At 42.9% G+C, this 27,874-nt stretch overlaps 2 protein-coding genes and 1 long non-coding RNA gene across 4 annotated transcripts; 2 read left to right on the top strand and 1 right to left on the bottom strand.

Annotated features, from left to right (window-relative positions):
• The first annotated feature begins 17 nt into the window (after positions 1 to 17).
• LOC124260203 lies at positions 18 to 12,272 on the top strand. The gene is made up of 3 exons (XR_006894021.1): positions 18 to 87; positions 9,232 to 9,234; positions 12,237 to 12,272. It is a non-coding gene; the product is annotated as an uncharacterized LOC124260203 (long non-coding RNA).
• Positions 263 to 1,515, bottom strand: LOC124260201 (tRNA-specific adenosine deaminase 2-like). Its single transcript, XM_046694462.1, has one exon. The coding sequence runs from the start codon at positions 1,014 to 1,016 to the stop codon at positions 381 to 383; it is 636 nt and encodes a 211-aa protein (XP_046550418.1). The 5' UTR covers positions 1,017 to 1,515; the 3' UTR covers positions 263 to 380.
• LOC124260202 lies at positions 1,677 to 9,251 on the top strand. 2 transcript variants are annotated; one of them, XM_046694464.1, is made up of 6 exons: positions 1,677 to 1,861; positions 4,084 to 4,276; positions 5,077 to 5,267; positions 5,747 to 5,861; positions 8,679 to 8,849; positions 9,194 to 9,251. In XM_046694464.1, the coding sequence occupies exons 1-5, from the start codon at positions 1,841 to 1,843 to the stop codon at positions 8,786 to 8,788; spliced, it is 630 nt and encodes a 209-aa protein (XP_046550420.1). In that variant the 5' UTR covers positions 1,677 to 1,840; the 3' UTR covers positions 8,789 to 8,849; positions 9,194 to 9,251. The 2 variants fall into 2 exon arrangements, with proteins under 2 accessions (XP_046550420.1, XP_046550419.1); XM_046694463.1 differs by having other exon boundaries at positions 8,676 to 8,849.
• Positions 12,273 to 27,874: the final 15,602 nt, after the last annotated feature.

The following is a 27,874-nucleotide window of genomic DNA, read 5'->3' as shown; positions in this document are numbered from 1 at the left end:
TGGACAAGACGTCTGCTCAAAATACTGTAACTTCTTGCACAAACAAGCATTTTTAAAAACTATACCACAAGTTCTACCCTCTGGACTGTGAACAGGGGAAATATATTCCTAATGGCAGCAGACCTTGCTACATATTACTTAATCTGTAAACACTACCACAGTGCTTACACAAAGTCACTCAAGTTTCTTTGAAACAAGTGTTACATGAAACATCTTGTCAAGTTCCATGAATGTCATGTTTGATGTAAATCAGCCAGCCTTGTGAACCTGGAACAAAAATTTCATAACTTCATAACGATGATCTTTTTCGCCTGTATTATTTATGACTTTTTATCAAATTATACAATGTGACATGTCACATTTGTTTTCTTGCAGTTCTGTTATGAGGCTTCACTTCCAACTGGCGGTTCTGCTTGTTTACTTTTCCGTTTATCTTCTGGTGCATGTGGGTTCTCTCCCTTGTAAAAGTCTTTCAGCAAGTTCACAGCATCATCTGCCATCACACCTGACACACAAACAAACTTGGGTCCAAGACTTGGAAGGTCATCCCTTGCCACATTCAAGATGGAACCGCAGCCACCGAATCTCTCATTGGCACATCCGAACACAACCATTGGAACATTCATTTGTTTGAGAGCTCCTGCACACATGATGCATGGCTCCACCGTCACATATAAAACCAGCTCTGAAAACACCTCATCTGGTTTCTGATCATTAGCTTTACACCATTTAAACACTTCTTCAATGGCAACAATTTCTGCATGTCTGGTCGCATTCTTCGTCTCGTTGACTTCATTCCTGCCAGTAGCGATAACCTTGTCTTTATGCACCATGATGCAACCTACAGGAACTTCTCTATTTTGCAGAGCATTGTGGGCAAGTTCCATTGCTTTACCCATCCAAATTACATGTTCATCAGACGACATATCTATCTCTTGATCTTTAAAGTCTAACTTTGAAACAAAAATTGCACAATATTGAAACTTTAGTAACCGAATCACAGACTGATCATACATGTTGTGAAAGTCATTCTGTGGATGAAAGCTCAATTTTGAATTTACGGTCTGGTTAATGTTTCAAGTACTTTCTGGCGAATTCGTTCAAGTCCTTGTAATAATCTGTCCCGTAAGAATATAGTGAACTTTGAAATCAGCTGAACTGAAGTGCTGCTTTTCACTTTTTATATGGAATTCTGTTCATAAATATTTCTCGATGAATCAATCGAAAACGGTGGAGCCAAAACGGTTAAAAATCTCACAATGACACATAACAGATTTCATAATGATCTTAACATTATCATTTGAAGTGAAAACATGCCACCAAACACTTTCTCAACATCGCCAATAGGATTCGCTTGTGTAGGCATGCAGTGATGGGAGCTAAACTATTGCTCGGCATTTCTCTCGCACTCATTTCAAACTGTTGCACACCTCAAAATATACTAGCATATGATTTGAGATTATATGTATCACTGTTCATGTTTCATAACTAATCCCTTTCCCCTGCTGACAAACTAACGCGATGACAAATTCGGGATTCATTGTTTACCTATTTGAGACTCTTGGCCGCGGAAGTGTCAACTTTTGTCTGTGCAGCGGTCTTCGTTATAAATCGACTGTTTCCGCCAATCCACGAACACGTCCGTAGTAATGATTATCTTCACGGCGCAACCCGAAGTTAAAAAGCAGGCAGAAGACGTGACGTCATTGAAAGTACCACTGAACATTTCATGACGTTTACACAAAGGTGCACGGAGGGAAGAGCAAATTGCAACCCGTAAACAGTAGCGACAAATCAAATCAAAGCGAATGTGACAAGACAGACACTTCAGTGAAGCAAGATGAATCCACTGACATTCGTTGTAAGTTAGGTTTCACCAACAACGCTTTTGAAAATGATCAGCGCCATTTTGGTTGTAATATTTGTGAACTGTTAGTGTCAATGTTCGTAGCAGACGCTTTTTTCCCCACAAGTCTGTTTCATTATCTTGAGTTTTAATACTGATTTTTGAAACCTTAAATTTACGTTATCAACTGGTCGACTTTCATCGAACGGCAGGAGCATGCAAAATGTTAAGGGAACTAATTTTGATTGTGTGTGACCGAAAAGTATTCTTGACTTTGACCTGCTAGAAAATCCCATTCCAGGTTTCTGAATGGAAAATGAAATTGTTCGGCAAAAGTGTGAAAATTCGAAAATGGATGTCCGAGTGAATGACTTCATGATGATATATGTCACAATCAGCCATATTTCATTGAATAACAGATGCATAACATCCTGAGACTAGTCCAGTCTGATTCAAACAACAATCTGTAGCACAATGCTGATCAACTGTTTTTAGATGGATTTAGGGTCTCATTGCTGTCAATATTACACAGCCGCAAATTGCCAACAACATTTTCAAGTAATGAGAAAATGTTGAATTTCTGTTTTATAAATAGTGAGTGTGAGTGAGTTTAGTTTTATGCTGCACTCAGCAATATACCCGCTATATGGCAGCGTTCTGTAAATAATCTAGTCTGGACCGGACAATCTAGTGATCAACAGCATGAGCATCAATCTACGCAATTGGGATACAATGAAATGTGTTAACCAAGTCAGCGAGTCTGACCACTTGATCGGTTAAAGGCCTCTTACGACAAGCATGGGTTACTGAAGATAAATTCTAACCCTGGATCTTCACGGGTTTATTTTATAAATAAATTTGTTACTTTTAAACCTTTTTATCCTGTGAAAAGATTCTCAGACGATAAGGATATTGATTTGTAATGACATCATCAATGTTTGTCATAACCGGCGACTAAAGGAATCCTGTGGTGAGGAATGCTGACTTGGTTGACAAATGTCTGGTCCAGACTTGATTATTTACAGACCAAATAGCTGGAATATTGTTGAGTGTGGTGTTGAGCAGCAAACAAACTAACTTTAGACCATATAGAAGAACATATCATTTCATCCGCAGCCTGAAGATCATTATTTATGTGGTGTGCACTAGTCAGATAACTTCTATCAAACATCATTTTTACAATTCTTTGTCATGGCTGCTGACATATTGTCTTTGAATCTGTTTCTTGCAAATGGGCGGTGGGGTAGCCTAGTGGGTAAATCGCTCACTCGTCACACCAAGGGTCCAGGTTCGATTTCCACAATTGGGTACAATGTGTGAAGCCCATTTCTGGTGTCCCCCGCCATGATATTGCTGGAATATTGCTAAAAGCGGCGTAAAACTAAACTCACTCACTCACTATTTCTAGCAAATAAAGTGACCATACTTGTGAAGCATGTGGCCATCAATTTCTTTTCAGTTATGGACAGTTTATAAAAAGGATGTCATGTTAATACTTATTACTTTATTTAAATGTCCAACTAACATATCATGTGTGATGATATGGGTTAGAATTGTCATTAGCAGCCTGTGCTTGTTGTAAAAGGCAACTGAAGGGATCAGGTGGTCAGACTTGCTAACTTGTTAGATGCTTGTCATTGATTGATGTTTGTGATGTCAATCACAAGATTGTCTGCTCCATACTTGATTATTTACAGACAGGTGAGGTGAGGTGAAATTGGGTGTAATGTCGTGCTTGAGAATATTTGGCTCATATGACGACGTGCATGCATGTGTAGGTGTATGTGCGGCTGCTTGTACTAGCCCAGACTGAAGCTGGTTTTATAGTGCTAGCCCACTGAGATACCATGCCGCAGTGAAACATAAATACCCCACTCAGACACATTATACTGACTCCGAGCCGACCAGTCCTTGTTGTACCCATTAATGCCGAGCGCCACCAGGCAGGGACCAACAAGTACCATATTTTCAACCTCTTTTGGTATGACGCGGTCGGGGGATCAAACCCGCGACCTTCTGCTCTCCGGGCAGACGCTCTAACCACGGAGGCGGTCTATTTACAGACAGCCATCATATAGCATGAACATTGCTGAGGGCTAAAGTGTATCCGGTTATTGTGTATTTTTTTGCTTTTGAGAAATGATGGCGTAGGTGTATGATAGTAGCTTGTTTTCATTTATGACGCTTTGAAATTGAACATGAATTATGTTTTCTAAATGCTTGACTTTCATATTTAGACACACCCAAGTGTTCGGATCAAGGGCACTGAAAACAACTACTCTCCAAGTGTCTGTCAAGATACATCATGTACCAACAAGACCCCACACATGCACTGTCCTTTCTGTGTGAAGTCAGACTCATACCAAGACCCAGTAATACTGAAGGCTCACTACAGAGTCAAGCATGTTGACAAAGGCATTGAATTTGCTGGTAGGTACATTTCTCTTCACAAACCACAGAATGGCAGCTGCTAGTTTTATCATCTCACTTTATGTCTGTATACGTGTTACTGTTGTGAGACAGCATGTCTTTTCACTAGGGCTAGCTATCGATATAGAATATAGAGACTGATAATATTGATCAGTTATAGTTAAGTATCGGTGAAGTAACTTTGAGCAAAAAAGCCAAAAATATCTGAAAGAAATCAACATATTTCACATCACATATGTAATAACATATTTAGGTTTTGATTACTAAGTAAAACACCAATGTGGTTAGCATCAAAGACCTGTATAATCGACAGCTTTCTTCTCACATCAAGTTGCCATGCCAGGATATAACTGTAATACTGGTCAAAGTGGAGGAACCCCACTTCACTCTAAAACCTGACTAACAACTGAATTTCATTTCATTTGTGAAGGGTTGTGAGAATAGCCTTTGTTACCATGTAAATAGTGTTGATTTAATATTATAATTCATAATGAAAATGAAAGCATTTGGCGAAAGGTAAGCATGTACGTTCAAATGGCATAAGATACTAGTTACTGCATGACCCAACCACAGGACTCCCTAACATTGGCACACTGCTAACCGAATTGTCCTCTGTTCATCAATGTTTACTGAATGTCTGAAAATGGACATTGTACAAGTTTGTTTAGTTTTAAATTTCTTTACTCACTATGTAGCATTATCACATATGATCATGAGAACATATCACCTTTTTCTGTAAACCCTCATGTTAATGTCATCGGTTTTCGCAGCACCAACCGTAGACTCATTATAATTTCCAGGTTTGAAAGTGTTGCGATGTTGTGACCACTGTGATATTGTTGGTGTAATAAAGGGAGAGAAGAAGTTCAAAGGAGCTCACTGGCATTGCTACAAGTGTCGGAATGGCTTCAACAGACGGGATGAGGCTATCAAACATTACAAGACACACTTCAGAAATCCTCAAACAACCTTCCAAATACAGATTGCTCAAGTGAGTCATCCCTTTTGATATCATATAATGAATCATCCAAGAAGATGTTAACAGCCTGGCGACAAAGACAAATCAGCTAAGGCAATTTATTACAAAACAACTGTACAGCTACAATGATTATAACAATCAATGAATGTAACAATGAATTACAGATTAGTTTCGATATTGGCCTAATGAGAAGTTGGCGAATTGTTGGTCCATTTGTTTACATTCATCTTAAGAAGCCCCATTAATGGAACATGCATCTGAAGTTTTTAATGGATAATATGGAAAATTTAAAGAATAAATGGCCACGACGCAAATGCCATCTTTCTGATTGAAAAAGCTTTAACTTGATTTAAAATACCTTGAACACTTGTTGAGGTTTGTTCAGCTAAGTTAATGTAAGAAGTAAGGATATCCCCCAAATTCTGTATCTTGTATCTTTTCTAATAAGTATCTTGCCATTGTTTTCTATAAGGTTGTTTGATGTGTTTCAGGAGGTGAATCAGTGTAGCAGCAGTGCTTCTGACCCCACACACAGTATTTGTTCTGACCAGGACATCATACACCCTGCCCTCACACAGGCTGCCTGTCTTGCCACTACAGACCACAGTAAGTGAACCTGAGTCACCATCTCACCATCACCCCTGTTAACCATGGCTAAAAAACTTGCCTAATAGTGGCCACAAAGCCGTTAAGCATTCCAAAGGAAGCCAAGACTTGCCTTTACATTTCATGTATTATTCCTTATCCTGACTCATGATTATTTGCTTTCTCATCCTCTCTTCCGAACGGTCAAGTGGAAACTTGAATCCTTTCAATTCCTTTCTGTCGACACAGGGGCTTGTAATATTAAAAACTGCCATCAAGGTATGTACTGTCACTGTCGGGGTCTTAGCACTATATAAAAGGAAAGGGATGTAACGAGGTCAACACACCAAGTTCGTTTCAGGGCGAATTCAACAATGCTCACTGTATTTATCCCATTTAAAGTATGCACACATTTCAAGCCAATAGATTTATCTACAAAATAAGACATAGAGCACAAACATCGAAGCAGTACTTTGGGAGCTATGGTCTTCGGAAGCTCAAAAAATCATGATTTCTCGATTCCGAGCCGAAATCCCTGCTCAGAATTTGTAGCGGAAACTTGCCCATTTTCTTGTTTATTTCACAGTATACACAAACGACATGCACCAAAACATGTTGAACTGATGGCACCTCTCAGCGAACTAGTCGCCATTCTTTCGGAGACACTTACACCACACTATCATAATGAGTTTACGTACATTTATTCATCACAAACAGACTTGTGTCGTGCCCGTTCGCCATTGACAACCTTGGCCTTAACCTGCCCCGCACTAAAAAGAGCAAGGGAGCTCATTGGCTATAAATAAAATATGTCTCATCAGATCGCTGACTCTTTTTAGTGCGGGGCACGTGAATTTAAATTCAGTGGCCCCATCTGCAATGTGTTTGTAAGTACATAAGTACAGTGGACTCTGTCAATACCGGCCTCTCTTAACACCGGCACTCTGTCTACATCGGCACAAAGTTTCAGTCCCGGCAGAAATGCACGTTATTATCATTTAGAAACTTCTGTAAACATCGGCATCTGTCTATTCAGGATATCGGCATTGTTTTTCAGTCCCAACGAACAAGTTGTTATGAAAACGAATCTGTGAAAACCGGCACATGAAAGACGGCGTAACCCTTTGATGCAATTAGGTCCAAATGATTTAACAACACAATACGCTGTGACTCCCGAGATTATTCAGAAACGGGAAGTGTCAATCAGTTTCTTGTTAATCAGTGAGTGGTACGTAACACTTACCCTGAGTAATTAATAGATGTAGTGGGCAGTTTGACTGTATAAACAAGCAAGTGTTTACATTTTGTTGATTCGCGGGTATTGACTCCCGAGATTATTCAGAAACGGGAAGTGTCAATCAGTTTCTTGTTAATCAGTGAGTGGTACGTAACACTTACCCTGAGTAATTAATACATGTAGTGGGCAGTTTGACTGTATAAACAAGCAAGTGTTTACATTTTGTTGATTCATGGGTATTGACTCCCCGAGATTATTCAGAAACGGAAGTGTCAATCAGTTTCTTGTTAATTAGTGAGTGGCACGTGTCACTTACATAGAGGCTTAATCGCTTTGATGGCGGTATCGCTCGAAAAGCTCTGAACATCAACAATATCACTGTACTCTTGCCGAGAGTATTTTCACATTTGTAAGAAGCGCATTTTATTGATCAAGATTGGTTTCTAACGACGCTTTTCACTACACTCTGCTTATAAGGGTCGTGATTGGTCAAAATCAGACACGGACCTAAGCAGCCAATCATATTATGGAAATGGATACCGGCCCTCGTAAAACTAAAAGTTTTAGATTAAGACGAAAGTTTTTGGGTAAAATAATGCTATTCTGAACATATTAAGAAAGACATCGCTACCTATATATGTGAAATCATGGAACGATTGGACATATCGCGCTAGGTTATGGCCTATGACAAAAATGCTTTCACATTAAGCATCGTGGTGAAAGCCGAGATGTAACTTGTCAGTGACTTGACTTACATTGCATGATCGCCAAAAGAATGGAAATAGTAATTTTATATGCACGCTTGACAACTTTTATGAATGTTATTGTTGATTTCAATTTATTTAATGATTTCCCTCGATGTTTGAAACATCGCTACTTTGCTCTTTGACAATGCTATTGTAGACCCGCCGTCAAGCATAAACAAGAATCGTTGTTTGCAATAACATTGCGAAAAATAGTTTATAATTTTAATTCTGCCGATAATATATGATCAGTTGAAATTTAATAAGAGATTTCAGACATTTTTATTTGATTTAAACAACATGAATGTGCATTCAGACACTGCCTTGTTTCTTATTCAGACATCTTGTTAATGCTAAAGTGACAGTACGACAGCTTAACTTCCGCGTGCGCAGGCGTCATAAGCGAACCTAGCTAAACCGGCACTCTGTCAAAACCGGCATTTTTACTTGGTCCCGACTGATGCCGGTATTGACAGAGTACACTGTATATAGTTTATCATATGCTTATGAATATTGTAATGCTACAAACACTTTGTGGATCTGGCCCCGACTTGCCCTACTCTTAGATTGCCAGTCAATGTCAGCTGTAATTGGCTGCAGACAAATTTCAAATTTAGGACACCTTTGTCTGTTTTGATAAAGTCTTCAAAACAGTTGCTGAACAAATGAAAATATAGCTTCAGGGGTTAGTGTAGGTTTACTGAAAAGTGTTGTTTCTAAGCGCTGCCTGTTCTTCGAATTATTTAACATGATGTATTCTAAGAGTAAGATGTTTAAAAAATATCCCAAGAATTTAAGTACGCTTACAGAACCTACTGCTGCATCTACTTTTAAGAAGAGCAAATTTCTTTTCAGCAGTATTGACAAGTAATGGTGTGTGTAAGACCTCTGAAGGGACTGTCCATGTCCATTGCCGCCAACGAGACAATAAATACTGGCGATGGTCAGACAATCATGATCATATCTGAAGAACAGCTGGAGGCAGCTCAGATAGAAAACACCTTTGGGACACAGATAATATCAGCAGAGGTACACACTGAGAGTAATATAATACATGATTTCATGTGAAGTAAAGTTATAAAATGCATGAAATTCTTTAAAGTCACTGCAATGTACTTGTCGTTGTTACTGGAGAGGTTGTGCTAATGTATTGATAAATGTGAGATTTGTATTGACAATTGCGAAACACACTGAATACGATTTCTTTTAGACTTAACGCATCATAGATTTATTAGCTGTGAAAGCTCAGTTCTTTGTCTTAATTCAAGTGACTTGTATTTCTGAATATTCCACCATAAGCAGATTCCATTGAGAAATGAAAACATGCTTATTGTAAAGGAATTAATGATCATCTAAGTTAACATTTATTTCAGGATGTAAGTTACCTTGATCCGAAACAGTCACTTGAGAGGAAGTATGAGTCCGCAGAAACTGCTGTCAAAGACTTGAGGAAGAGAAAGCGCGAGCTTAAGGCTGAACTCTACTCAGAACAGAACACAAGCAAGTGATGAAATGTGAATGTAAATAATTGAATCTGGACTAGATAATCAGTGATTGATATTATGAGTAACTCTCCATACCATCAGGGGTGGTGGGTAGCCTAGTGGTTAAAGCTGCTACTCGCCACGCCGAAGACCCGGTTTGATTCCCCACATGGGCACAATGTGTGAAGCCTATTTCTGGTGTCCCTCAGCCATGATATTGCTGAGTACTGCTTAAAGCGGCTGCGAAAACCTAAACTCAGTCAGTCAGTCCATACCATCAGGATACACTGAATTTATTGTCAAGCAAATGAGTCTGACGCCTTGGTCCATTAAATCCTCTCATACAAGATGCATTTTTTTCTCATCCGGAATGCTCACAGCATTACTGGGCATTTTAAATGATTAACTGATGGAGTAAATTGTGTATTTGACATCAGTCTTGAAAACATTAGTGTTGTCAAGATAAACTGTCAGGATTGACAACACGATGAGAAGGGAACTATTGTTATGATGAATTGATGCCCAGTTTAGCATAGTCTTCCATGTGCTGTAGAATGTCTTCTGCTATTGTAGATCCAGGCACAGGCTGAGGAGATAAACTTGTACAAACGGAGAGAGCAGGAGCTTCTCAACCAGCTGCAGCTGACTGAACAGATCAATATGCAGGATATGCTGACTTCTCTGCAGCAGCAGCACAAGGACCTGCTCAGTGCTCCAGTTAGCGTCCCTCAGACAGGCCTTCCTCACACGACTACCTCATGAGCTGGTAGTCAGCTCCAACGTAGTCCACATTTCGCCCGACTCTTACGAAATCCACATCAATGATGAGACGGAGAAGGCAGAAGAGACTCATGTTGTGGGTGATGGGCAGCATGTAGTTCACATCAAACAGGAATGTGCTGCCAAGGACAAGAGTGGCAGTGAGAATGGTGTTGGGGCAGCAGGTCCTAACATCCACTCTACTGCAGAGCTTGTGTCCCCTTGTCTTGGTCATGTGTGTGGAGGGATGAGTCGGTCAGCAGAACACGGACAGCATCACTGACCAGAACTCCCTAGTCATAGACCATACTCAGATGGACCAGGATGCAGCCAACTCGGCCGCTGCCTTAATAACAAACGGACAAACTGAAGTGGCCAGATCTCAGATAGAGATTACAGAAGTATTAGAAGAATCGGAACCAGCTAAGAAAAGACTTAGATCCACGTGATGCAAGAAGTCATATCTCAAATCTACCTCTGGTCAAATGTGTCTAAAGCATTTGATAACCACGCGATTTTGTGGGCAACTGTTTAACCCAAGGTTAACATCATGGCATGGACTTAATACAGTTACTACCCTAGTCAAATAATTTAGATATGTTTTCCAGAGGCCCATTTCTTCCTTGATAGTGTTAGATACACAAAGTGGAATAATCAATGATATGAATAAAGTAGCTGGTTTACCGTGACTGGCTTGTTCATGCTTTTATCACTCATTTTAATATGTCAGTAAATTTTGTTACTAACAGAAAGTTGTGTTTTTTATCACTATCCACCTGCTGGTGTCTTTTCAGTCTAAGGAAATGTTGAAGGCAGAAGTCACTTCTATCCTCTTTCATCTGTCTATTGACAGTTGTCCCTATGTGAGGAGAGCAGATGTAATGAGTAAACCTCAAACAATACACAAGTTCTCATTGCTCCACCTTCACGCTTAGGTAAAATTCTAAAGTGTTGTCACCATGGTGGAAGAACTTTGTCTCGTCAGTGTACCATGTGTTGGGTGATGGGTTAGACTAGTACAAACAGCCTTGCAGTTATTCCAATGTTTCATTAAGCCATATTTCACCCTAACACATCATAGAGAATACAGGATCTTCAAACTGTAAAATATAGTGCCAGTTGTCGAAATTGATCTAAACTGTTTGATAAACATATTTGTTGAAAAATAGTTGATTTCCCCTACTACAAACTTTTGTGAGAGGTGAGGTGAGGTGAAATTGGGTTTAACGCTGTGCTTTGAGAATATTTCGCTTCATATGACAACGCGTATGCGCAGGTGTATGTGTGTATGCGGCTGCTTGTACTAGCCCAGACTTAAGCTGGTTTTTATAGTGCTAGCTCACTGAGATACTCATGCCGCGTGATGAATACCCCACTCAGACACATTATACTGACTCGAAGTCCACCAGTCCTTGATGTACCCATTAATGCCGAAAGCCAGGCAGGACCAACAAGTACCATATTTTAACGTCTTTTGGTATGACGCGGTCGGGGATCGAACCCGCGACCTTCCGCTCTCCGGGCGGAACAAACTTTGTGCCATGTGCAGACAGTGTATAACAAGTTAGGACTGTTCTAGTGTAGTTTGTCAGTTGACTGTGTTACATACAGACACCACCAATGTACCACTGTTTAAAGTAGTTTGTCAGTAGAATGTGTAATGTGCCGACACAATCTGGGAAACAAGTAAACACAGCTAGAGAGCAGGGTCCCGAGCCACAAAGTATTTGTAATGTTACGATCTGTAGTAACTCCATAGATTATCATATGCTTACAAATGTCGTAGCGCTATGAACATTTATGACTCAGATTGTAAGCTTTAGTGTAAAGAGCAAACACTGTAAAATGGAAATATGTACTGAGTGAAAGTCATCGCTTTATTTGTTGTTTTACACAGCCAAGGGCAATATTTTAGCTATAAGACATTGTGTGTAAATAATCGAGTGTGATCCATATAATCCAGTGATTGACATCATGAGCACCGATTTTCACAGTTTGAATAGTATCATGCATTCACCAAAACATCAAGCCTGACCACTCAACGTAGACTGTAATGACCAGTCACAAGTAGTTCATGAGGAGTCGTTGAGTGAGTAAGTATGGTTGTACCCCGTTTTGGCAATATTCCATCAATATCATGGTGGGGGGACACCAGAATGTTGAGTAGAATTAGTGAGGGAGTTTAGTTTTAAGCTGCCTTTAGCAATATTCCAGCAATATCACAACAGGGACACCAGAAATGGGCTTCACACATTGTACCTATGTGGGGAATCGAACCGGGTCTTCCGTGTGACAAGTGAATGCTTTAACCACAAGGTTACTCCACCAGGTGTTTGAGTAGAATTCAAAGTAGATCAATTAATATGCATACACATTCAGTGAGAGTTTAGTTTTATGCAATAGTTTTTTTAACAATATTCCGACTATATGTCAGCGGTCTGTAAATAATCAAGTCTGGACCAGACAATCCAGTGATCAACAGCATGAACATCAATCTGTACACACTTGGGATAGATGGCACATCAATCTGTACACACTTGAGATAGATGGCATGTGTCAACCATGGCCTGACAACCTGCTAGTCGACTCTCACAACAAGCATTGGTTCCTGAAGAGTGAGTGAGCGAATATAGTTTTACACAGCTTTTAGCAATATTCCAGCAACATCAGGGACGCCTGAAATGGGCTTCACACATTGTACCCATGTGGGGAATCGAACCTGGGCCTTCGGCGTGACAAGCAAATGCTTTAGTCACTAGGCCACCCCCACCGTCCCTGGGTTACTGAAGATCAATTCTAATTAAATGTATTTTTGATGGCCTGACTTGGAGTAGGGACACGATTGGCAGGGTCTGAGTTACTTCCATTCGATGTACAAGAGTTGCTGCCCTTGGGAATGCCAGGAACCTATGGTTGTGTGTTGGATTATGTTTCAAGGTTTGTCAGCACCATACCGTAACTTGTAGGTTTTACTGGTCCTGCATTAAGCTGACCCACAGTGATATAACTGGAATGCTGTTTAAAGCAGTGTTAAACACACCTCACTCACTCGAAACGTTTTGTATACGTCAACCGAAGACCCGGGTTCGAATCCCCACATGTGAAGCCATTTCTGGTGTCCCCCGCCGTGATGTTGCTGGAATATTGTTAAAAGCAGCGTAAAACCAAACTCAGTCAGTCAGTCAGTATACGTCAACGAATCCTTAAAAGGTATCACCATGCACCACTGCTCTATTCCCACGTGGGTACAATGTGTGAAGCCCATCTCCCCCTCTTCCTTCCCCCTCCTTCATATTGCTGGAATATTGCTAAAAGCAGCGTAAAACCAAATACTCACTCACTCACTCCACTACTCAATTCATACATTCCACACAAACAGACCTTGTTTCATCATGAACGTTTTTATTGACATCTATTTTACACAGATATACACTTCTTTGAATTTGCCTCGTTTCGGACGTCACACGCAAGCTATGTCAGTCATCTGTGTCCTGCCTTCCTGGTAGCAAAGCTTGAACTTTTTTATGTTTCAACAACAGTTCTTGAAGACAAAATTTCTTATTGCATTTCGAACAGGTATAGTTCCTTGCCTCATGACGCCGAACGGTCTTCCTGGACAGATTATCGCGACCACACAGAGAACAGGTATAGGTCAACTGTTGAGAGTTCGGGCGGGGTTTGTGGAGAGACAACTCAGATTTTGTGGCGGTAGTATATGTTTCTTGGCAGGCACCATGGACAGGGTCGATTACCATTTCTTCAGAAACAGACTCCTCGCTGTCAAATGCTTCAACCAAGGCCCTGAAATCTGAAAGTGTACTTCCAGATGCTGAAGTTGTAACAGCGGTGGTCGCTTCCTCAGCGTTATTGAAGAATCCGAAACTCTGCAGTTCATATGGCTGATGAACGGAGTCGCACCTTTTTAGAATCATCCTGTAAAGAAGAAAATCGTTGGTCTGGGAGTTGGGTATCCTTGCCTGACGAGTGCACTGAGTTAATCGCTTCGTGGTCCTCGCGTAAAGGATGCCACAATTTTGCTTTTTTGGTTTGGAGTGATGGTGAGTTGGTTGATTCTGCGGTATGTTGAAGGAAAGTTGGGTTTGTTCTGTGTGACGAACAATATCCCGACTTGCGTGTCTGAGGATGAAACCCCGACATTGTCGGTGAAGGAGAGTCAGTATCTAATATGTACCTCCGTCTGTTCAAAATACGTCTGATGTGTTTAGCATTGTGACTCCCACCTTGCTTTTCAGGACCTGTTTCGACTTGGTCACTTGATGGTCCACTGTCCTGTACTGACTCGTCTTCCAAACTTAATACCCCACAAGAATCAGCAACAAAATACATTCCTCGAGATAATTCAGCACTATCACTGTCTCCATACACAAGTTCGACTCTTTTCTCACAACCATAACTATTTTCATCGCCAATGGGCCTTTCCTGCTGTTGACTTTCTGTAACTGTTCCTCCAGAAACACTTCTAAATATGTGATTGGCCTTGACCTTCAGGGTGTCTACAGCGTCAGCACCACAAGGACGTTTGACATCAAGAGGTTGGTGCCAGGCTGGAGTAGTCTGCTCATGTCTCGCATCACCAGCTTCCTCACCCGCGTCAGACCGGGAACCAAACCGACGGTTATTTAGATATTCCAAATTCATCTTCTCCGAGTGTCCAGTCACTTCTGCAGCCATGTCGTCGACCAACGACTTCAGCGCACTGCCTCGATTTGGAACCATCTTCTCGCAACATCGAGATAGAGAGTGCAGAGGATGTTCAAATCCTGAGTGTGATTTAAGCCCTCCTTTCTGAGGAACATACCAGCTTAGAGTATTCTGTGTTGGGTAATAGACACCGCTACCATCAGAAACATCTTTGGCTGCTAGCTTTTCATGTGTCGAATTACCCACGTCATGGTACAGCATTACCTTTTGTTTCTTATATGACTGTCTTCCAGTAACAGATGCGTCACCTAGTTGAGTATCTATTGTAGTTGTTCTGAATAAGCTTACTTCGCCTGGATAGGAAACTTGTCCATAATGTGTTGATATTGAGGGTACCATGTCACTGTTACCATGACTACTTCGTGATGGCCTTACTTCCTGTCCTGCGCGGTAGTCCATACAGGAGAAGCTTCCGCCATTAGAAGGGTTCGAACGTGATGGTGATGTTGTGATGTTTCTGGATCGTTTTCTTCCACTACTAGAAATATGTTCTGGGTCCTGATGATTTAGTCGACATACGTCAGCTGTGTCGCTCAGTGAAGGTTGATGAGCTCCAGCTGCCGGTATAACAACATCATCGTGGAAGTTGCAAGTAATGACGTAATCGTCACCCCCAACTGCGTCACGTACAGCTGGCGGCTGGGTGGGTGTATCTGCTGCTCCCTCGGCAGCCTCAACGACAACGGCGGCTGGATCTACGGCTTTTCTTTCCCGCCGCCTCTGCGGTGATCTGTCACTGTCCGCCAGATAGCAAGACAGAAGAACTTCAATGTCAGATTCTATTGGCATGGCTGGGAGCTAGGTGTTCCGCTCTGGACAAGTTTAGTGGTATTAGACCTCTGTTGCGGCAACGGTGCATCAACTGGAAGTAAAGAAACAAAACAGTGAGTGAGTGTGTACGTAAGTGAGTGAATGAGTGATTTGGAGTAAACTCCGCTTCGAACGGTATTACAGCTGTATCACGGCGTGTCTGACTGTCACAGGGTGGATATTATTTCAGCCCTCGCGTTTTGCGAGGATTAAAGATTTTGAAAATATAAAATTTGATGACCCCGACTGGAAATGCTTTACAGTACAATACACTATGTCTCCTTGTCGTAATTTATTGTACTGTGAAGTATTTCGAGTCGGGGGTCATCTCAAATTATATAGATATATTTTCAAAATCTTTTATCCTCGCAAAGACACGAGGGCCTGTGGCGGATACAACATTTTGAGAAAGGGGATGGGGTTGCACACTTGGGGAACGGGGTGCACGCTTCATGTCGACCATTTCCAATGGTTATATATAAACTTTCAGGACAGGGGGGGGGGCACACCCTCCCCTACCCCTTGATTCTGAATCCGCCTATGTGTCAGTTTATACTTTTGTGTCCCATAGACACAGAAACAAATACACCCAATAAGGACCATACAAATCCAGAATATGTGGCATCTCCAGATTACCAAAATGGGCTTCATATTTTATATATAAGGAACTGTTTTTGATATATGTTCATTATAGAGACATGATGTTAGTCTAGTCAGCTTACTGGCTGGTTGGTTGGTTGGTTGGTTGGTTGACGCCGCACCCACCAATATCCCAGCTACATGGAAGTCACGAAGGCCTGGCATCGATTCCGTTTATTGGTACAATGTGTGAATGGACCATTACATTATTTAGACACGTGGTTATGGTTTGTGTGTTACACATATACATTAGACTAACAACAAGTCTACGGGTCTCTGAAATGAACATATTTTCAGAGAAAAAGTTCACAGTAAAAATAATAAAATGTAAATGGAAAGGAGCCCTGAGACTTTCTTCATTTTCAGAGACTAAACTAATCTCCAGAAGGATAATTCCTTGGAATTTCACAACATGTACAAAGGTTCTTATCTCCCATTACTGCTGAAATTGTGTGTGACAGGAATATTTATTGCCCCCAACACCTCCCCGTCCTACTGTCAGCGGTGCGGACCGTTTTGGGGTAATGAGTATCAAGTGTCGCCAAATCTATTTTGAGAGCAAGCAGTGATACCAGCTAAGGGTAGCATCTATTGATATTCCTGTGGCTGGACAACTGGATCTCACAAAAAATTCCAAAGTTACCTATATTCTCCAAAATCCAAAGGCTCGGTCTGCACTATATGTGGAAGTTTAATTGATGTCGCTTATATATAATATACTATCAGATCCCTATGACAATGTCTTTTAAAAGCGAATGGATAAAGTCACTATGTCTACATCGTTGAGGTGCACTGCTTGAGCCTAATGATTTATATTTCTCTGTTTGTTTCTTCATCATGGTAATCAAGGGTGACAAAACAATGACAGTAGCATGGCTTGTATTTTCTACTGCCTTGTATAAATAGGGAGAATTTCGAATGTCAGTGATTTTCCACTCCTGGTTGGAGAACAAAACAACACATCTTCACCACTTAAGTACCTTTCAATCATTGTATTCTGATCTGGACTTGCCCGATTTTCTATACTTGCGTGGGCTTTCTTGGATATATTTGCTTCAGGGTCTGTATGACAGACTACACATACATCAACATCGAATGCAACGTGAATGAGTGAGTGAGTTGGGTTTTACGCCGCACTCAGCAATATTCCAGCTGTATGGCGGCGGTCTGTAGATAATCCAGTCTGGACCAGACAATCCAGTGATCAACAGCACGAGCATCGATCTACGCAATTGTGAACCGATGAGATGTGTCAACCAAGTCAGCGAGCCTGACCACCCAATCCCGTTAGTCGCCTCTTACAACAAGCATGGGTTACTGAAGATCAATTCTAACCCGGATCTTCACGGGCCTAATACTACATTGGAGAATCGCCACTACTACAGCTCTCACATGGGTATCACATGTATGATCATATCTCTGTCACGATAAATACCCCGAACTCAATTCTGAGGGGAAAAGTCCAGATAAAGTCTGGAATGATTTGATAAGTCCGATTTTCTGGGCAGTATTTTGAAATGGGACTCATTTGGCACCATCCATCCTCCATCAAATCCCCCTGTACAGCCCTGGGCCTTGATTTTCGTAGCTCTCTGCGCTAAGATGGTTGTAAATTAATGTTAATGTATGGCACTTACGACTATCTTAGTGCTAAGAGAGCTTCGAAAATCTAGGCCCTGACGATGGGGCGATGGACTAACGCTTAGTCTCTGAATATATATAATTTTGATTGTAACAAATAAACCAATTTGACTTGAAAAGGAGCCCCAGGGAGACCAGAGATTCAGAATCTGAACCTGGGGAAATCTAGACTTCCGCGTCCTTACATAGGGCTTTAGTATTGCAGGAAGGGCTAGGCGGCATACCGTAAAATATGGAGTGGAGTCTTGGAGTGGAGCCTTGGAGTGGAGTCTGGAGTCTGGAGTATGGAGTATAAGTGCACTTGTCACTTCTGTAAACACTGATTACTCTCGAGAATATGTCATTAATGGTTCTTCCCAGTTGTCGTTTATACCCCCGGAATCACCGGTTTCAAAAGTAAATATCTTATCTTACTCATCTTAGAGATTAGTCTTTCTTTTTTTAAAGCTCTCGTAGAAATGTTTGTTAATGCTTGTCAGTTTACTACAAACTTATTAATAAATCGTCACAAATTCGAACTCTGTGCAATTATACTTTCATTTGTAGACAGCAACGTAATCGAGATTGTAAAAATGTTTACGTGGCAATCCACAGCAGCATTCCTTTAGCTCTCTGACATTCTGAGGACAGATTGTATCAGTGATGTGTTTCCTCTAATCTGTCACATTCCAATGGACTGCCCATACATAACCTGACAGAAAGTCAAGATTTTCAAAGCCCTAGAGAGCTGATGAAACTCACTAACAATCAGCTTGCAAAATATTCTGCTGCATTTATTTTTGCTTTTTGTTTGTAAGTTCAAGGATGTAGAGAGATGGCTATTTCTGAACAAAAAGCAAAACAATTATGACTTAGGAACAGTTACTTTTGCCATCACTGACAATAGATCCAGTTCTTGAATAATATAGTGCTATGTATCTTATGTAATCAATTTCTTTGTTAAGTAAGAAATAAATAATTCATGCAGTAATAACTGTTATATTCCCTGATGATTAGTATGTCTTAGCATACACCTAATGTATGTACCTTTTCCCTGACTACCGCTTCCTCTACACAAATTTGAATTTAGACGTGACAATGTTATATATGTAGTTTTTTTAGCTAATAAATAATGCCATTATTAATATTTTGTTTACAGGTTGTAAATAATTTACATGCTTCTCCATCCATCCATTCATCCATCCTTCCATCTATTCATATACATTTCTCTTCTTGATGGCAGCGTGGTACTGTTACAGAATGACATTTCTGGAGTTGACAGGGCTCATTGATACGTGTATACAAAATGCCTCCTGTCTTCTGATAAAACTGATAACACCAACCAGCTACAGATGTGAAATGAATGTGCTTGTATGGCTACCCCTATGATCAAAACAAAACAAACTCGGTCACCTAAATATTTACATTAAGACTCCATTCCAAGACTCCACTCCATGTTTTACAGTATGCCGGGCTAGGCTGTAGGGAAAATAATATGGTTCGGGGACTTTAAGACAGATTAAAGGGACGACAGCTGTCCCCAGAAACCTTACCCTTGGGAGGGTAACTTGACACGACGGAGACTACCTCTCGCCAAGCAAAGAAACGCGCAGCCTGGGACAGTGCTGAAATGAGGTGCCTGTTTCATGGATCGAGACTTTCTGTCTGAATCAGTGAAACATATCTCAGACAAATCGCTATTGGCATTAACTGAAAATGCTTTGCATTACTAGGAAGACGTGTTAATGCTTATGTTACTACGTGTTTACCTTGAAGTCAGAGCATAATCAAACATGTTTTTTTCTCTCCAACACAAGAAACAAAATATGAATAATCGTTTCTTGAAAATGATTCGCTCGCTTCACGAAGCGTGGTTTCAGAAATCGGTCTTGGATGGACACATTATTTGAACTGAACAGAGTGGACATGTTGGTCAACAGGTAGCTGCTATTCATGCTACACTGATCATTCACTGGTAACCAAGGCAACGTAGTACTATGCACATAACCCATGTTAGTCTGTCTCACAGTCCCTGAAACACGTGATTTTCCCTTCCGCCCGGCCTTTTCTGTAATGCTAAAGCCCAGCATGAAGCAAGTCTAGATTTCCTTAGGTTCAGGATCGTAATCGCATTGGGAATCTTTAATTCAAATTGAATTATTTGTTACCCTCAAAATGATATATATATTAAAAGACTAAGCGTAAGTCTATAGTCCATGTTTACCACAATTCCCCTTCACAAACTGGTACCGACTGACATGCTTAACGCTACCTGCACTCACTTGGTTCTGCTGCGAGACGTTCGACTGACGACTCCAAGACTCTCCTCCTTCCTATAACGACTGCCGGTGCCACTGAGGGACCAGACAGGCAGATGAGGGAGAGACGGGGGACATGGGAGGGGGAGGGTAAGTTCCCACCGTGTCAGGTTACGGTTTCCGCTTCTGGACAGGGGAGGAGATGGGAGGTTAATGTAGGCAGCTCCGCTAGACATATCTCCTCACGGCAGGAGTCTCCTCAGACAGGTCCTGGTACCTCGATCACGAGTCTGTGAACCGCGAGCCACTGTCACTAAAAGTGCATTTAACAGCGTGTTTGTGTTTAGCCTATATCCATATATGTGTCTTATATTTTATAAATAATATGAACATTAGGCACCGATTTTGTTGAAAACATTTCCGGTTATTAGTACTGAACAAGTGTTCCATTGCTTTCCTTGTTTTCGGAGATGCTCATACAGTGACGTCATGTGAATCTAGTGTCGCACATGCGACAGATGTTCAGTCTGTGTCATTATTACGTTAACCTCGTTACGTCACACGCACGCACACACATGAAGGCGAAAACATGAAAGCTCTGACAAGCTGTCCACACAGACACCTGAAAACTTTGACAACCTGTTTACACAGGCACCTGAAAGCTCTGACAACCTGTTTACACAGACACCTGAAAGCTCTGACAATCTGTTTACACAGACACCTGAAAGCTCTGACCTGTACACACAGACACCTGAAAGCTCTAACCTGTCCACACAGAAACCTGAAAGCTCTGACAACCTGTCCACACAGACACCTGAAAGCTTTGACAACCTGTTTACACAGACACCTGAAAGCTTTGACAACCTGTTTACACAGGCACCTGAAGGCTCTGACAACCTGTTTACACAGACAAATGAAAGCTCGGACAACCTGTTTACACCGACACCTGAAAGCTAGGACAACCTGTCCACACTGACACCTGAAAGCTCTGACACCCTGTCCACACTGACACCTGAAAGCTCTGACAACCTGTACAAACTGACACTTGATAGCTCTGACTACCTGTCCACACCGACACCTGAAAGCTCTGACAACCTGTACACGCTGACACCTGAAAGTTCTGACCTGTCCACACCGACACCTGAAAGCTTGGACAACCTGTCCACACTGACACTTGATAGCTCTGACTACCTGTCCACACAGACACCTGAAATCTCTGACAATCTGTCCACACAGACACATGAAAGTTCTGACAACCTGTCCACACAGACACATGAAAGCTCTGACAATCTGTCCACACAGACACCTGAAAGCTCTGACAACCTGTCCACACAGACACATGAAAGCTCTGACAACCTGTCCACACAGACACATGAAAGCTCGGACAACCTGTTTACACCGACACCTGAAAGCTCGGACAACCTGTCCACACTGACACCTGAAAGCTCTGACAACCTGTACACGCTGACACCTGAAAGTTCTGACCTGTCCACACCGACACCTGAAAGCTCTGACAATCTGTACAAACCGACACCTGAAAGCTCTGACAACCTGTCAACACTGACACTTGATAGCTCTGACTACCTGTCCACACAGACACCTGAAATCTCTGACAATCTGTCCACACAGACACATGAAAGTTCTGACAACCTGTCCACACAGACACCTGAAAGTTCTGACAATCTGTCAACACAGACACCAGAAAGCTCTGACAACCTGTCCACACAGACACATGAAAGCTCTGACAACCTGTCCACACAGACACATGAAAGCTCTGACAACCTGTCCACACAGACACATGAAAGCTCTGACAACCTGTCCACACAGACACCTGAAAGCTCTGACAACCTGTCCACACAGACACATGAAAGCTCTGACAACCTGTCCACACAGACACCTGAAAGCTCTGACCTGTCCACACAAACACCTGAAAGCTTTGACAACCTGTCCACACAGAAACCTGAAAGTTCTGACAATCTGTTTACACAGAAACCTGAAAACTCTGACAACCTGTCCACATAATCACCTGAAAGCTCTGACAACCTGTACACACTGTCATCCAAAGCTCTGACAACCTGTCCACACAGAAACCTGAAAGCTCTGACCTGTCCACACAGACACCTGAAAGCTTTGACAACCTGTCCACACAGAAACCTGAAAGTTCTGACAATCTGTTTACACAGAAACCTGAAAGCTCTGACAACCTGTCCACATAATCACCTGAAAGCTCTGACAACCTGTCCACACTGTCATCCAAAGCCCTGACAACCTGTCAACACAGAAACCTGAAAGCTTTGACAACCTGTCCACACAGAAACCTGAAAGTTCTGACAATCTGTTTACACAGAAACCTGAAAGCTCTGACAACCTGTTCACATAATCACCTGAAAGCTCTGACAACCTGTCAACACAGAAACCTGAAAGCTCTGGCAACCTGTCCACACAGACACCAGAAAGCTCTGACATCCTGTCCACACAGACACATGAAAGCTCTGACAACCTGTACACACCAACACCTGAAAGCTCTGACAACCTGTACACACCAACACCTGAAAGCTCTGACAATCTGTCCTAACAGAAACCTGAAAGCTCTGACCTGTCCACACCGACACCTGAAAGCTCTGACAACCTGTCCACACTGACACTTGATAGCTCTGACAACCTGTCCACACAGACACCTGAAAGCTCTGACAATCTGTCCACACAGACACCTGAAAGCTCTGACAACCTGTCCACACAGAAACCTGAACGTTCTGACAATCTGTCCACACAGACACCTGAAAGCTCTGACAACCTGTCCACATAATCACCTGAAAGCTCTGACAAACTGTCCACACAGACACATGAAAGCTCTGACAACCTGTCCACACAGACACATGAAAGCTCTGACAACCTGTCCACACAGATACCTGAAAGCTCTGACCTGTCCACACAGACACCTGAAAGCTCTGACAACCTGTCCACACAGACACCTGAAAGCTCTGACAACCTGTCCACACAGACACCTGGAAGCTTTGACAACCTGTTTACACCGACACCTGAAAGCTCTGACAATCTGTCCACACAGAAACCTGAAAGCTCTGACACCCTGTCCACACAGACACATGAAAGCTCAGACCTGTCCACACAGACACATGTAAGCTCTGACCTGTCCACACAGATACATGAAAGCTCTGACAACCTGTCCACACAGACACATGAAAGCTCTGACAACTTGTCCACACAGACACCTGAAAGCTCTGACAACCTGTCCACACAGACACATGAAAGCTCTGACAACCTGTCCACAGACACCTGAAAGCTCTGACAACCTGTCCACACAGACACATGAAAGCTCTGACCTGTCCACACAGACACATGAAAGCTCTGACAACCTGTCCACACCAACACCTGAAAGTTCTGACAATCTGTCAACACAGACACCTGAAAGCTCTGACAACGTGTCCACACAGACACCTGAAAGCTTTGACAATCTGTCCACACTGTCATCCAAGGCTCTGACAACCTGTCCACACGGAAACCTGAAAGCTCTGACAACCTGTCCACACAGACACCTGGAAGCTTTGACAACCTGTCCACAGAGACACCTGAACGTTCTGACATACTGTCCACATAATCACCTGAAAGCTCTGACAACCTGTCCACACAGACACCTGAAAGCTTTGACAACGTGTCCACACGGAAACCTGAAAGCTCTGGCAACCTGTCCACACAGACACCTGGAAGCTTTGACAACCTGTCCACAGAGACACCTGAACGTTCTGACATACTGTCCACATAATCACCTGAAAGCTCTGACAACCTGTCCACACAGACACCTGAAAGCTTTGACAACCTGTCTACACAGACACCTGGAAGCTCTGACAATCTGTCCACACCGAAACCTGAAAGCTCTGACACCCTGTCCACACAGACACCTGAAAGCTCTGACACCTGTCCACACAGACACATGAAAGCTCTGACCTGTCCACACAGATACATGAAAGCTCTGACAACCTGTCCACACAGACACATGAAAGCTCTGACAACTTGTCCACACAGACACCTGAAAGCTCTGACAACCTGTCCACACAGACACATGAAAGCTCTGACAACCTGTCCACAGACACCTGAAAGCTCTGACAACCTGTCCACACAGACACATGAAAGCTCTGACCTGTCCACACAGACACATGAAAGCTCTGACAACCTGTCCACACCAACACCTGAAAGTTCTGACAATCTGTCAACACAGACACCTGAAAGCTCTGACACCCTGTCCACACTGACACCTGAAAGCTCTGACAACCTGTACAAACTGACACTTGATAGCTCTGACTACCTGTCCACACCGACACCTGAAAGCTCTGACAACCTGTACACGCTGACACCTGAAAGTTCTGACCTGTCCACACCGACACCTGAAAGCTTGGACAACCTGTCCACACTGACACTTGATAGCTCTGACTACCTGTCCACACAGACACCTGAAATCTCTGACAATCTGTCCACACAGACACATGAAAGTTCTGACAACCTGTCCACACAGACACATGAAAGCTCTGGACAACCTGTCCACACAGACACCTGAAAGCTCTTGACAACCTGTCCACACAGACACCTGAAAGCTCTGACAACCTGTCCACACAGACACATGAAAGCTCGGACAACCTGTTTACACCGACACCTGAAAGCTCGGACAACCTGTCCACACTGACACCTGAAGCTCTGACAACCTGTACACGCTGACACCTGAAAGTTCTGACCTGTCCACACCGACACCTGAAAAGCTCTGGACAATCTGTACAAACCGACACCTGAAAGCTCTGACAACCTGTCAACACTGACACTTGATAGCTCTTGACTACCTGTCCACACAGACACCTGAAATTCTGACAATCTGTCCACACAGACACATGAAAGTTCTGACAACCTGTCCACACAGACACCTGAAAGTTCTGGACAATCTGTCAACACAGACACCAGAAAGCTCTGACAACCTGTCCACACAGACACATGAAAGCTCTGACAACCTGTCCACACAGACACATGAAAGCTCTGACAACCTGTCCACACAGACACATGAAAGTTTCTCTGACAACCTGTCCACACAGACACCTGAAAGCTCTGACAACCTGTCCACACAGACACATGAAAGCTCTGACAACCTGTCCACACAGACACCTGAAAGCTCTGACCTGTCCACACAAAACACCTGAAAGCTTTGACAACCTGTCCACACAGAAACCTGAAAGTTCTGGACAATCTGTTTACACAGAAACCTGAAAACTCTGACAACCTGTCCATAATCACCTGAAAGCTCTGACAACCTGTACACACACTGTCATCCAAAGCTCTGACAACCTGTCCACACAGAAACCTGAAAGCTCTGACCTGTCCACACAGACACCTGAAAGCTTTGACAACCTGTCCACACAGAAACCTGAAAGTTCTCTGACAATCTGTTTACACAGAAACCTGAAAGCTCTGACAACCTGTCCACATAATCACCTGAAAGCTCTGACAACCTGTCCACACTGTCATCCAAAGCCCTGACAACCTGTCAACACAGAAACCTGAAAGCTTTGACAACCTGTCCACACAGAAACCTGAAAGTTCTGACAATCTGTTTACACACAGAAACCTGAAAGCTCTGACAACCTGTTCACATAATCACCTGAAAGCTCTGACAACCTGTCAACACAGAAACCTGAAAGCTCTGGCAACCTGTCCACACAGACACCAGAAAGCTCTGACATCCTGTCCACACAGACACATGAAAGCTCTGACAACCTGTACACACCAACACCTGAAAGCTCTGACAACCTGTACACACCAACACCTGAAAGCTCTGACAATCTGTCCTAACAGAAACCTGAAAGCTCTGACCTGTCCACACCGACACCTGAAAGCTCTGACAACCTGTCCACACTGACACTTGATAGCTCTGACAACCTGTCCACACAGACACCTGAAAGCTCTGACAATCTGTCCACACAGACACCTGGAAGCTTTGACAACCTGTCCACAGAGACACCTGAACGTTCTGACATACTGTCCACATAATCACCTGAAAGCTCTGACAACCTGTCCACACAGACACCTGAAAGCTTTGACAACGTGTCCACACGGAAACCTGAAAGCTCTGGCAACCTGTCCACACAGACACCTGGAAGCTTTGACAACCTGTCCACAGAGACACCTGAACGTTCTGACATACTGTCCACATAATCACCTGAAAGCTCTGACAACCTGTCCACACAGACACCTGGAAGCTTTGACAACCTGTTTACACCGACACCTGAAAGCTCTGACAATCTGTCCACACAGAAACCTGAAAGCTCTGACACCCTGTCCACACAGACACATGAAAGCTCAGACCTGTCCACACAGACACATGAAAGCTCTGACCTGTCCACACAGATACATGAAAGCTCTGACAACCTGTCCACACAGACACATGAAAGCTCTGACAACTTGTCCACACAGACACCTGAAAGCTCTGACAACCTGTCCACACAGACACATGAAAGCTCTGACAACCTGTCCACACAGACACCTGAAAGCTCTGACAACCTGTCCACACAGACACATGAAAGCTCTGACCTGTCCACACAGACACATGAAAGCTCTGACAACCTGTCCACACCAACACCTGAAAGTTCTGACAATCTGTCAACACAGACACCTGAAAGCTCTGACAACGTGTCCACACAGACACCTGAAAGCTTTGACAATCTGTCCACACTGTCATCCAAGGCTCTGACAACCTGTCCACACGGAAACCTGAAAGCTCTGACAAGCTGTCCACACAGACACCTGGAAGCTTTGACAACCTGTCCACAGAGACACCTGAACGTTCTGACATACTGTCCACATAATCACCTGAAAGCTCTGACAACCTGTCCACACAGACACCTGAAAGCTTTGACAACGTGTCCACACGGAAACCTGAAAGCTCTGGCAACCTGTCCACACAGACACCTGGAAGCTTTGACAACCTGTCCACAGAGACACCTGAACGTTCTGACATACTGTCCACATAATCACCTGAAAGCTCTGACAACCTGTCCACACAGACACCTGAAAGCTTTGACAACCTGTCCACACAGAAACCTGAAAGTTCTGACAATCTGTTTACACAGAAACCTGAAAGCTCTGACACCTTGTTCACATAATCACCTGAAAGCTCTGACAACCTGTACACACTGTCATCCAAAGCTCTGACAACCTGTCCACAAAGAAACCTGAAAGCTCTGACCTGTCCACACAGACACCTGAAAGCTTTGACAACCTGTCCACACAGAAACCTGAAAGTTCTGACAATCTGTTTACACAGAAACCTGAAAGCTCTGACAACCTGTCCACATAATCACCTGAAAGCTCTGACAACCTGTCAACACAGAAACCTGAAAGCTCTGGCAACCTGTCCACACAGACACCAGAAAGCTCTGACATCCTGTCCACACAGACACCTGAATGCTCTGACAACCTGTACACACCAACACCTGAAAGCTCTGACAACCTGTCCACACAGAAACCTGAAAGTTCTGACCTGTTTACACCGACACCTGAAAGCTCTGACAATCTGTCCACACAGAAACCTGAAAGCTTTGACAACCTGTCCACACAGAAACCTGAAAGTTCTGACAATCTGTTTACACAGAAACCTGAAAGCTCTGACAACCTGTTCACATAATCACCTGAAAGCTCTGACAACCTGTCAACACAGAAACCTGAAAGCTCTGGCAACCTGTCCACACAGACACCAGAAAGCTCTGAC

This window comes from Haliotis rubra, unplaced genomic scaffold (assembly GCF_003918875.1).
Source record: "Haliotis rubra isolate DU_JTF1 unplaced genomic scaffold, ASM391887v1 Scf754, whole genome shotgun sequence".
Taxonomy (NCBI): domain Eukaryota; kingdom Metazoa; phylum Mollusca; class Gastropoda; order Lepetellida; family Haliotidae; genus Haliotis; species Haliotis rubra.
This window is presented reverse-complemented; position numbering and strand designations above follow the sequence as displayed.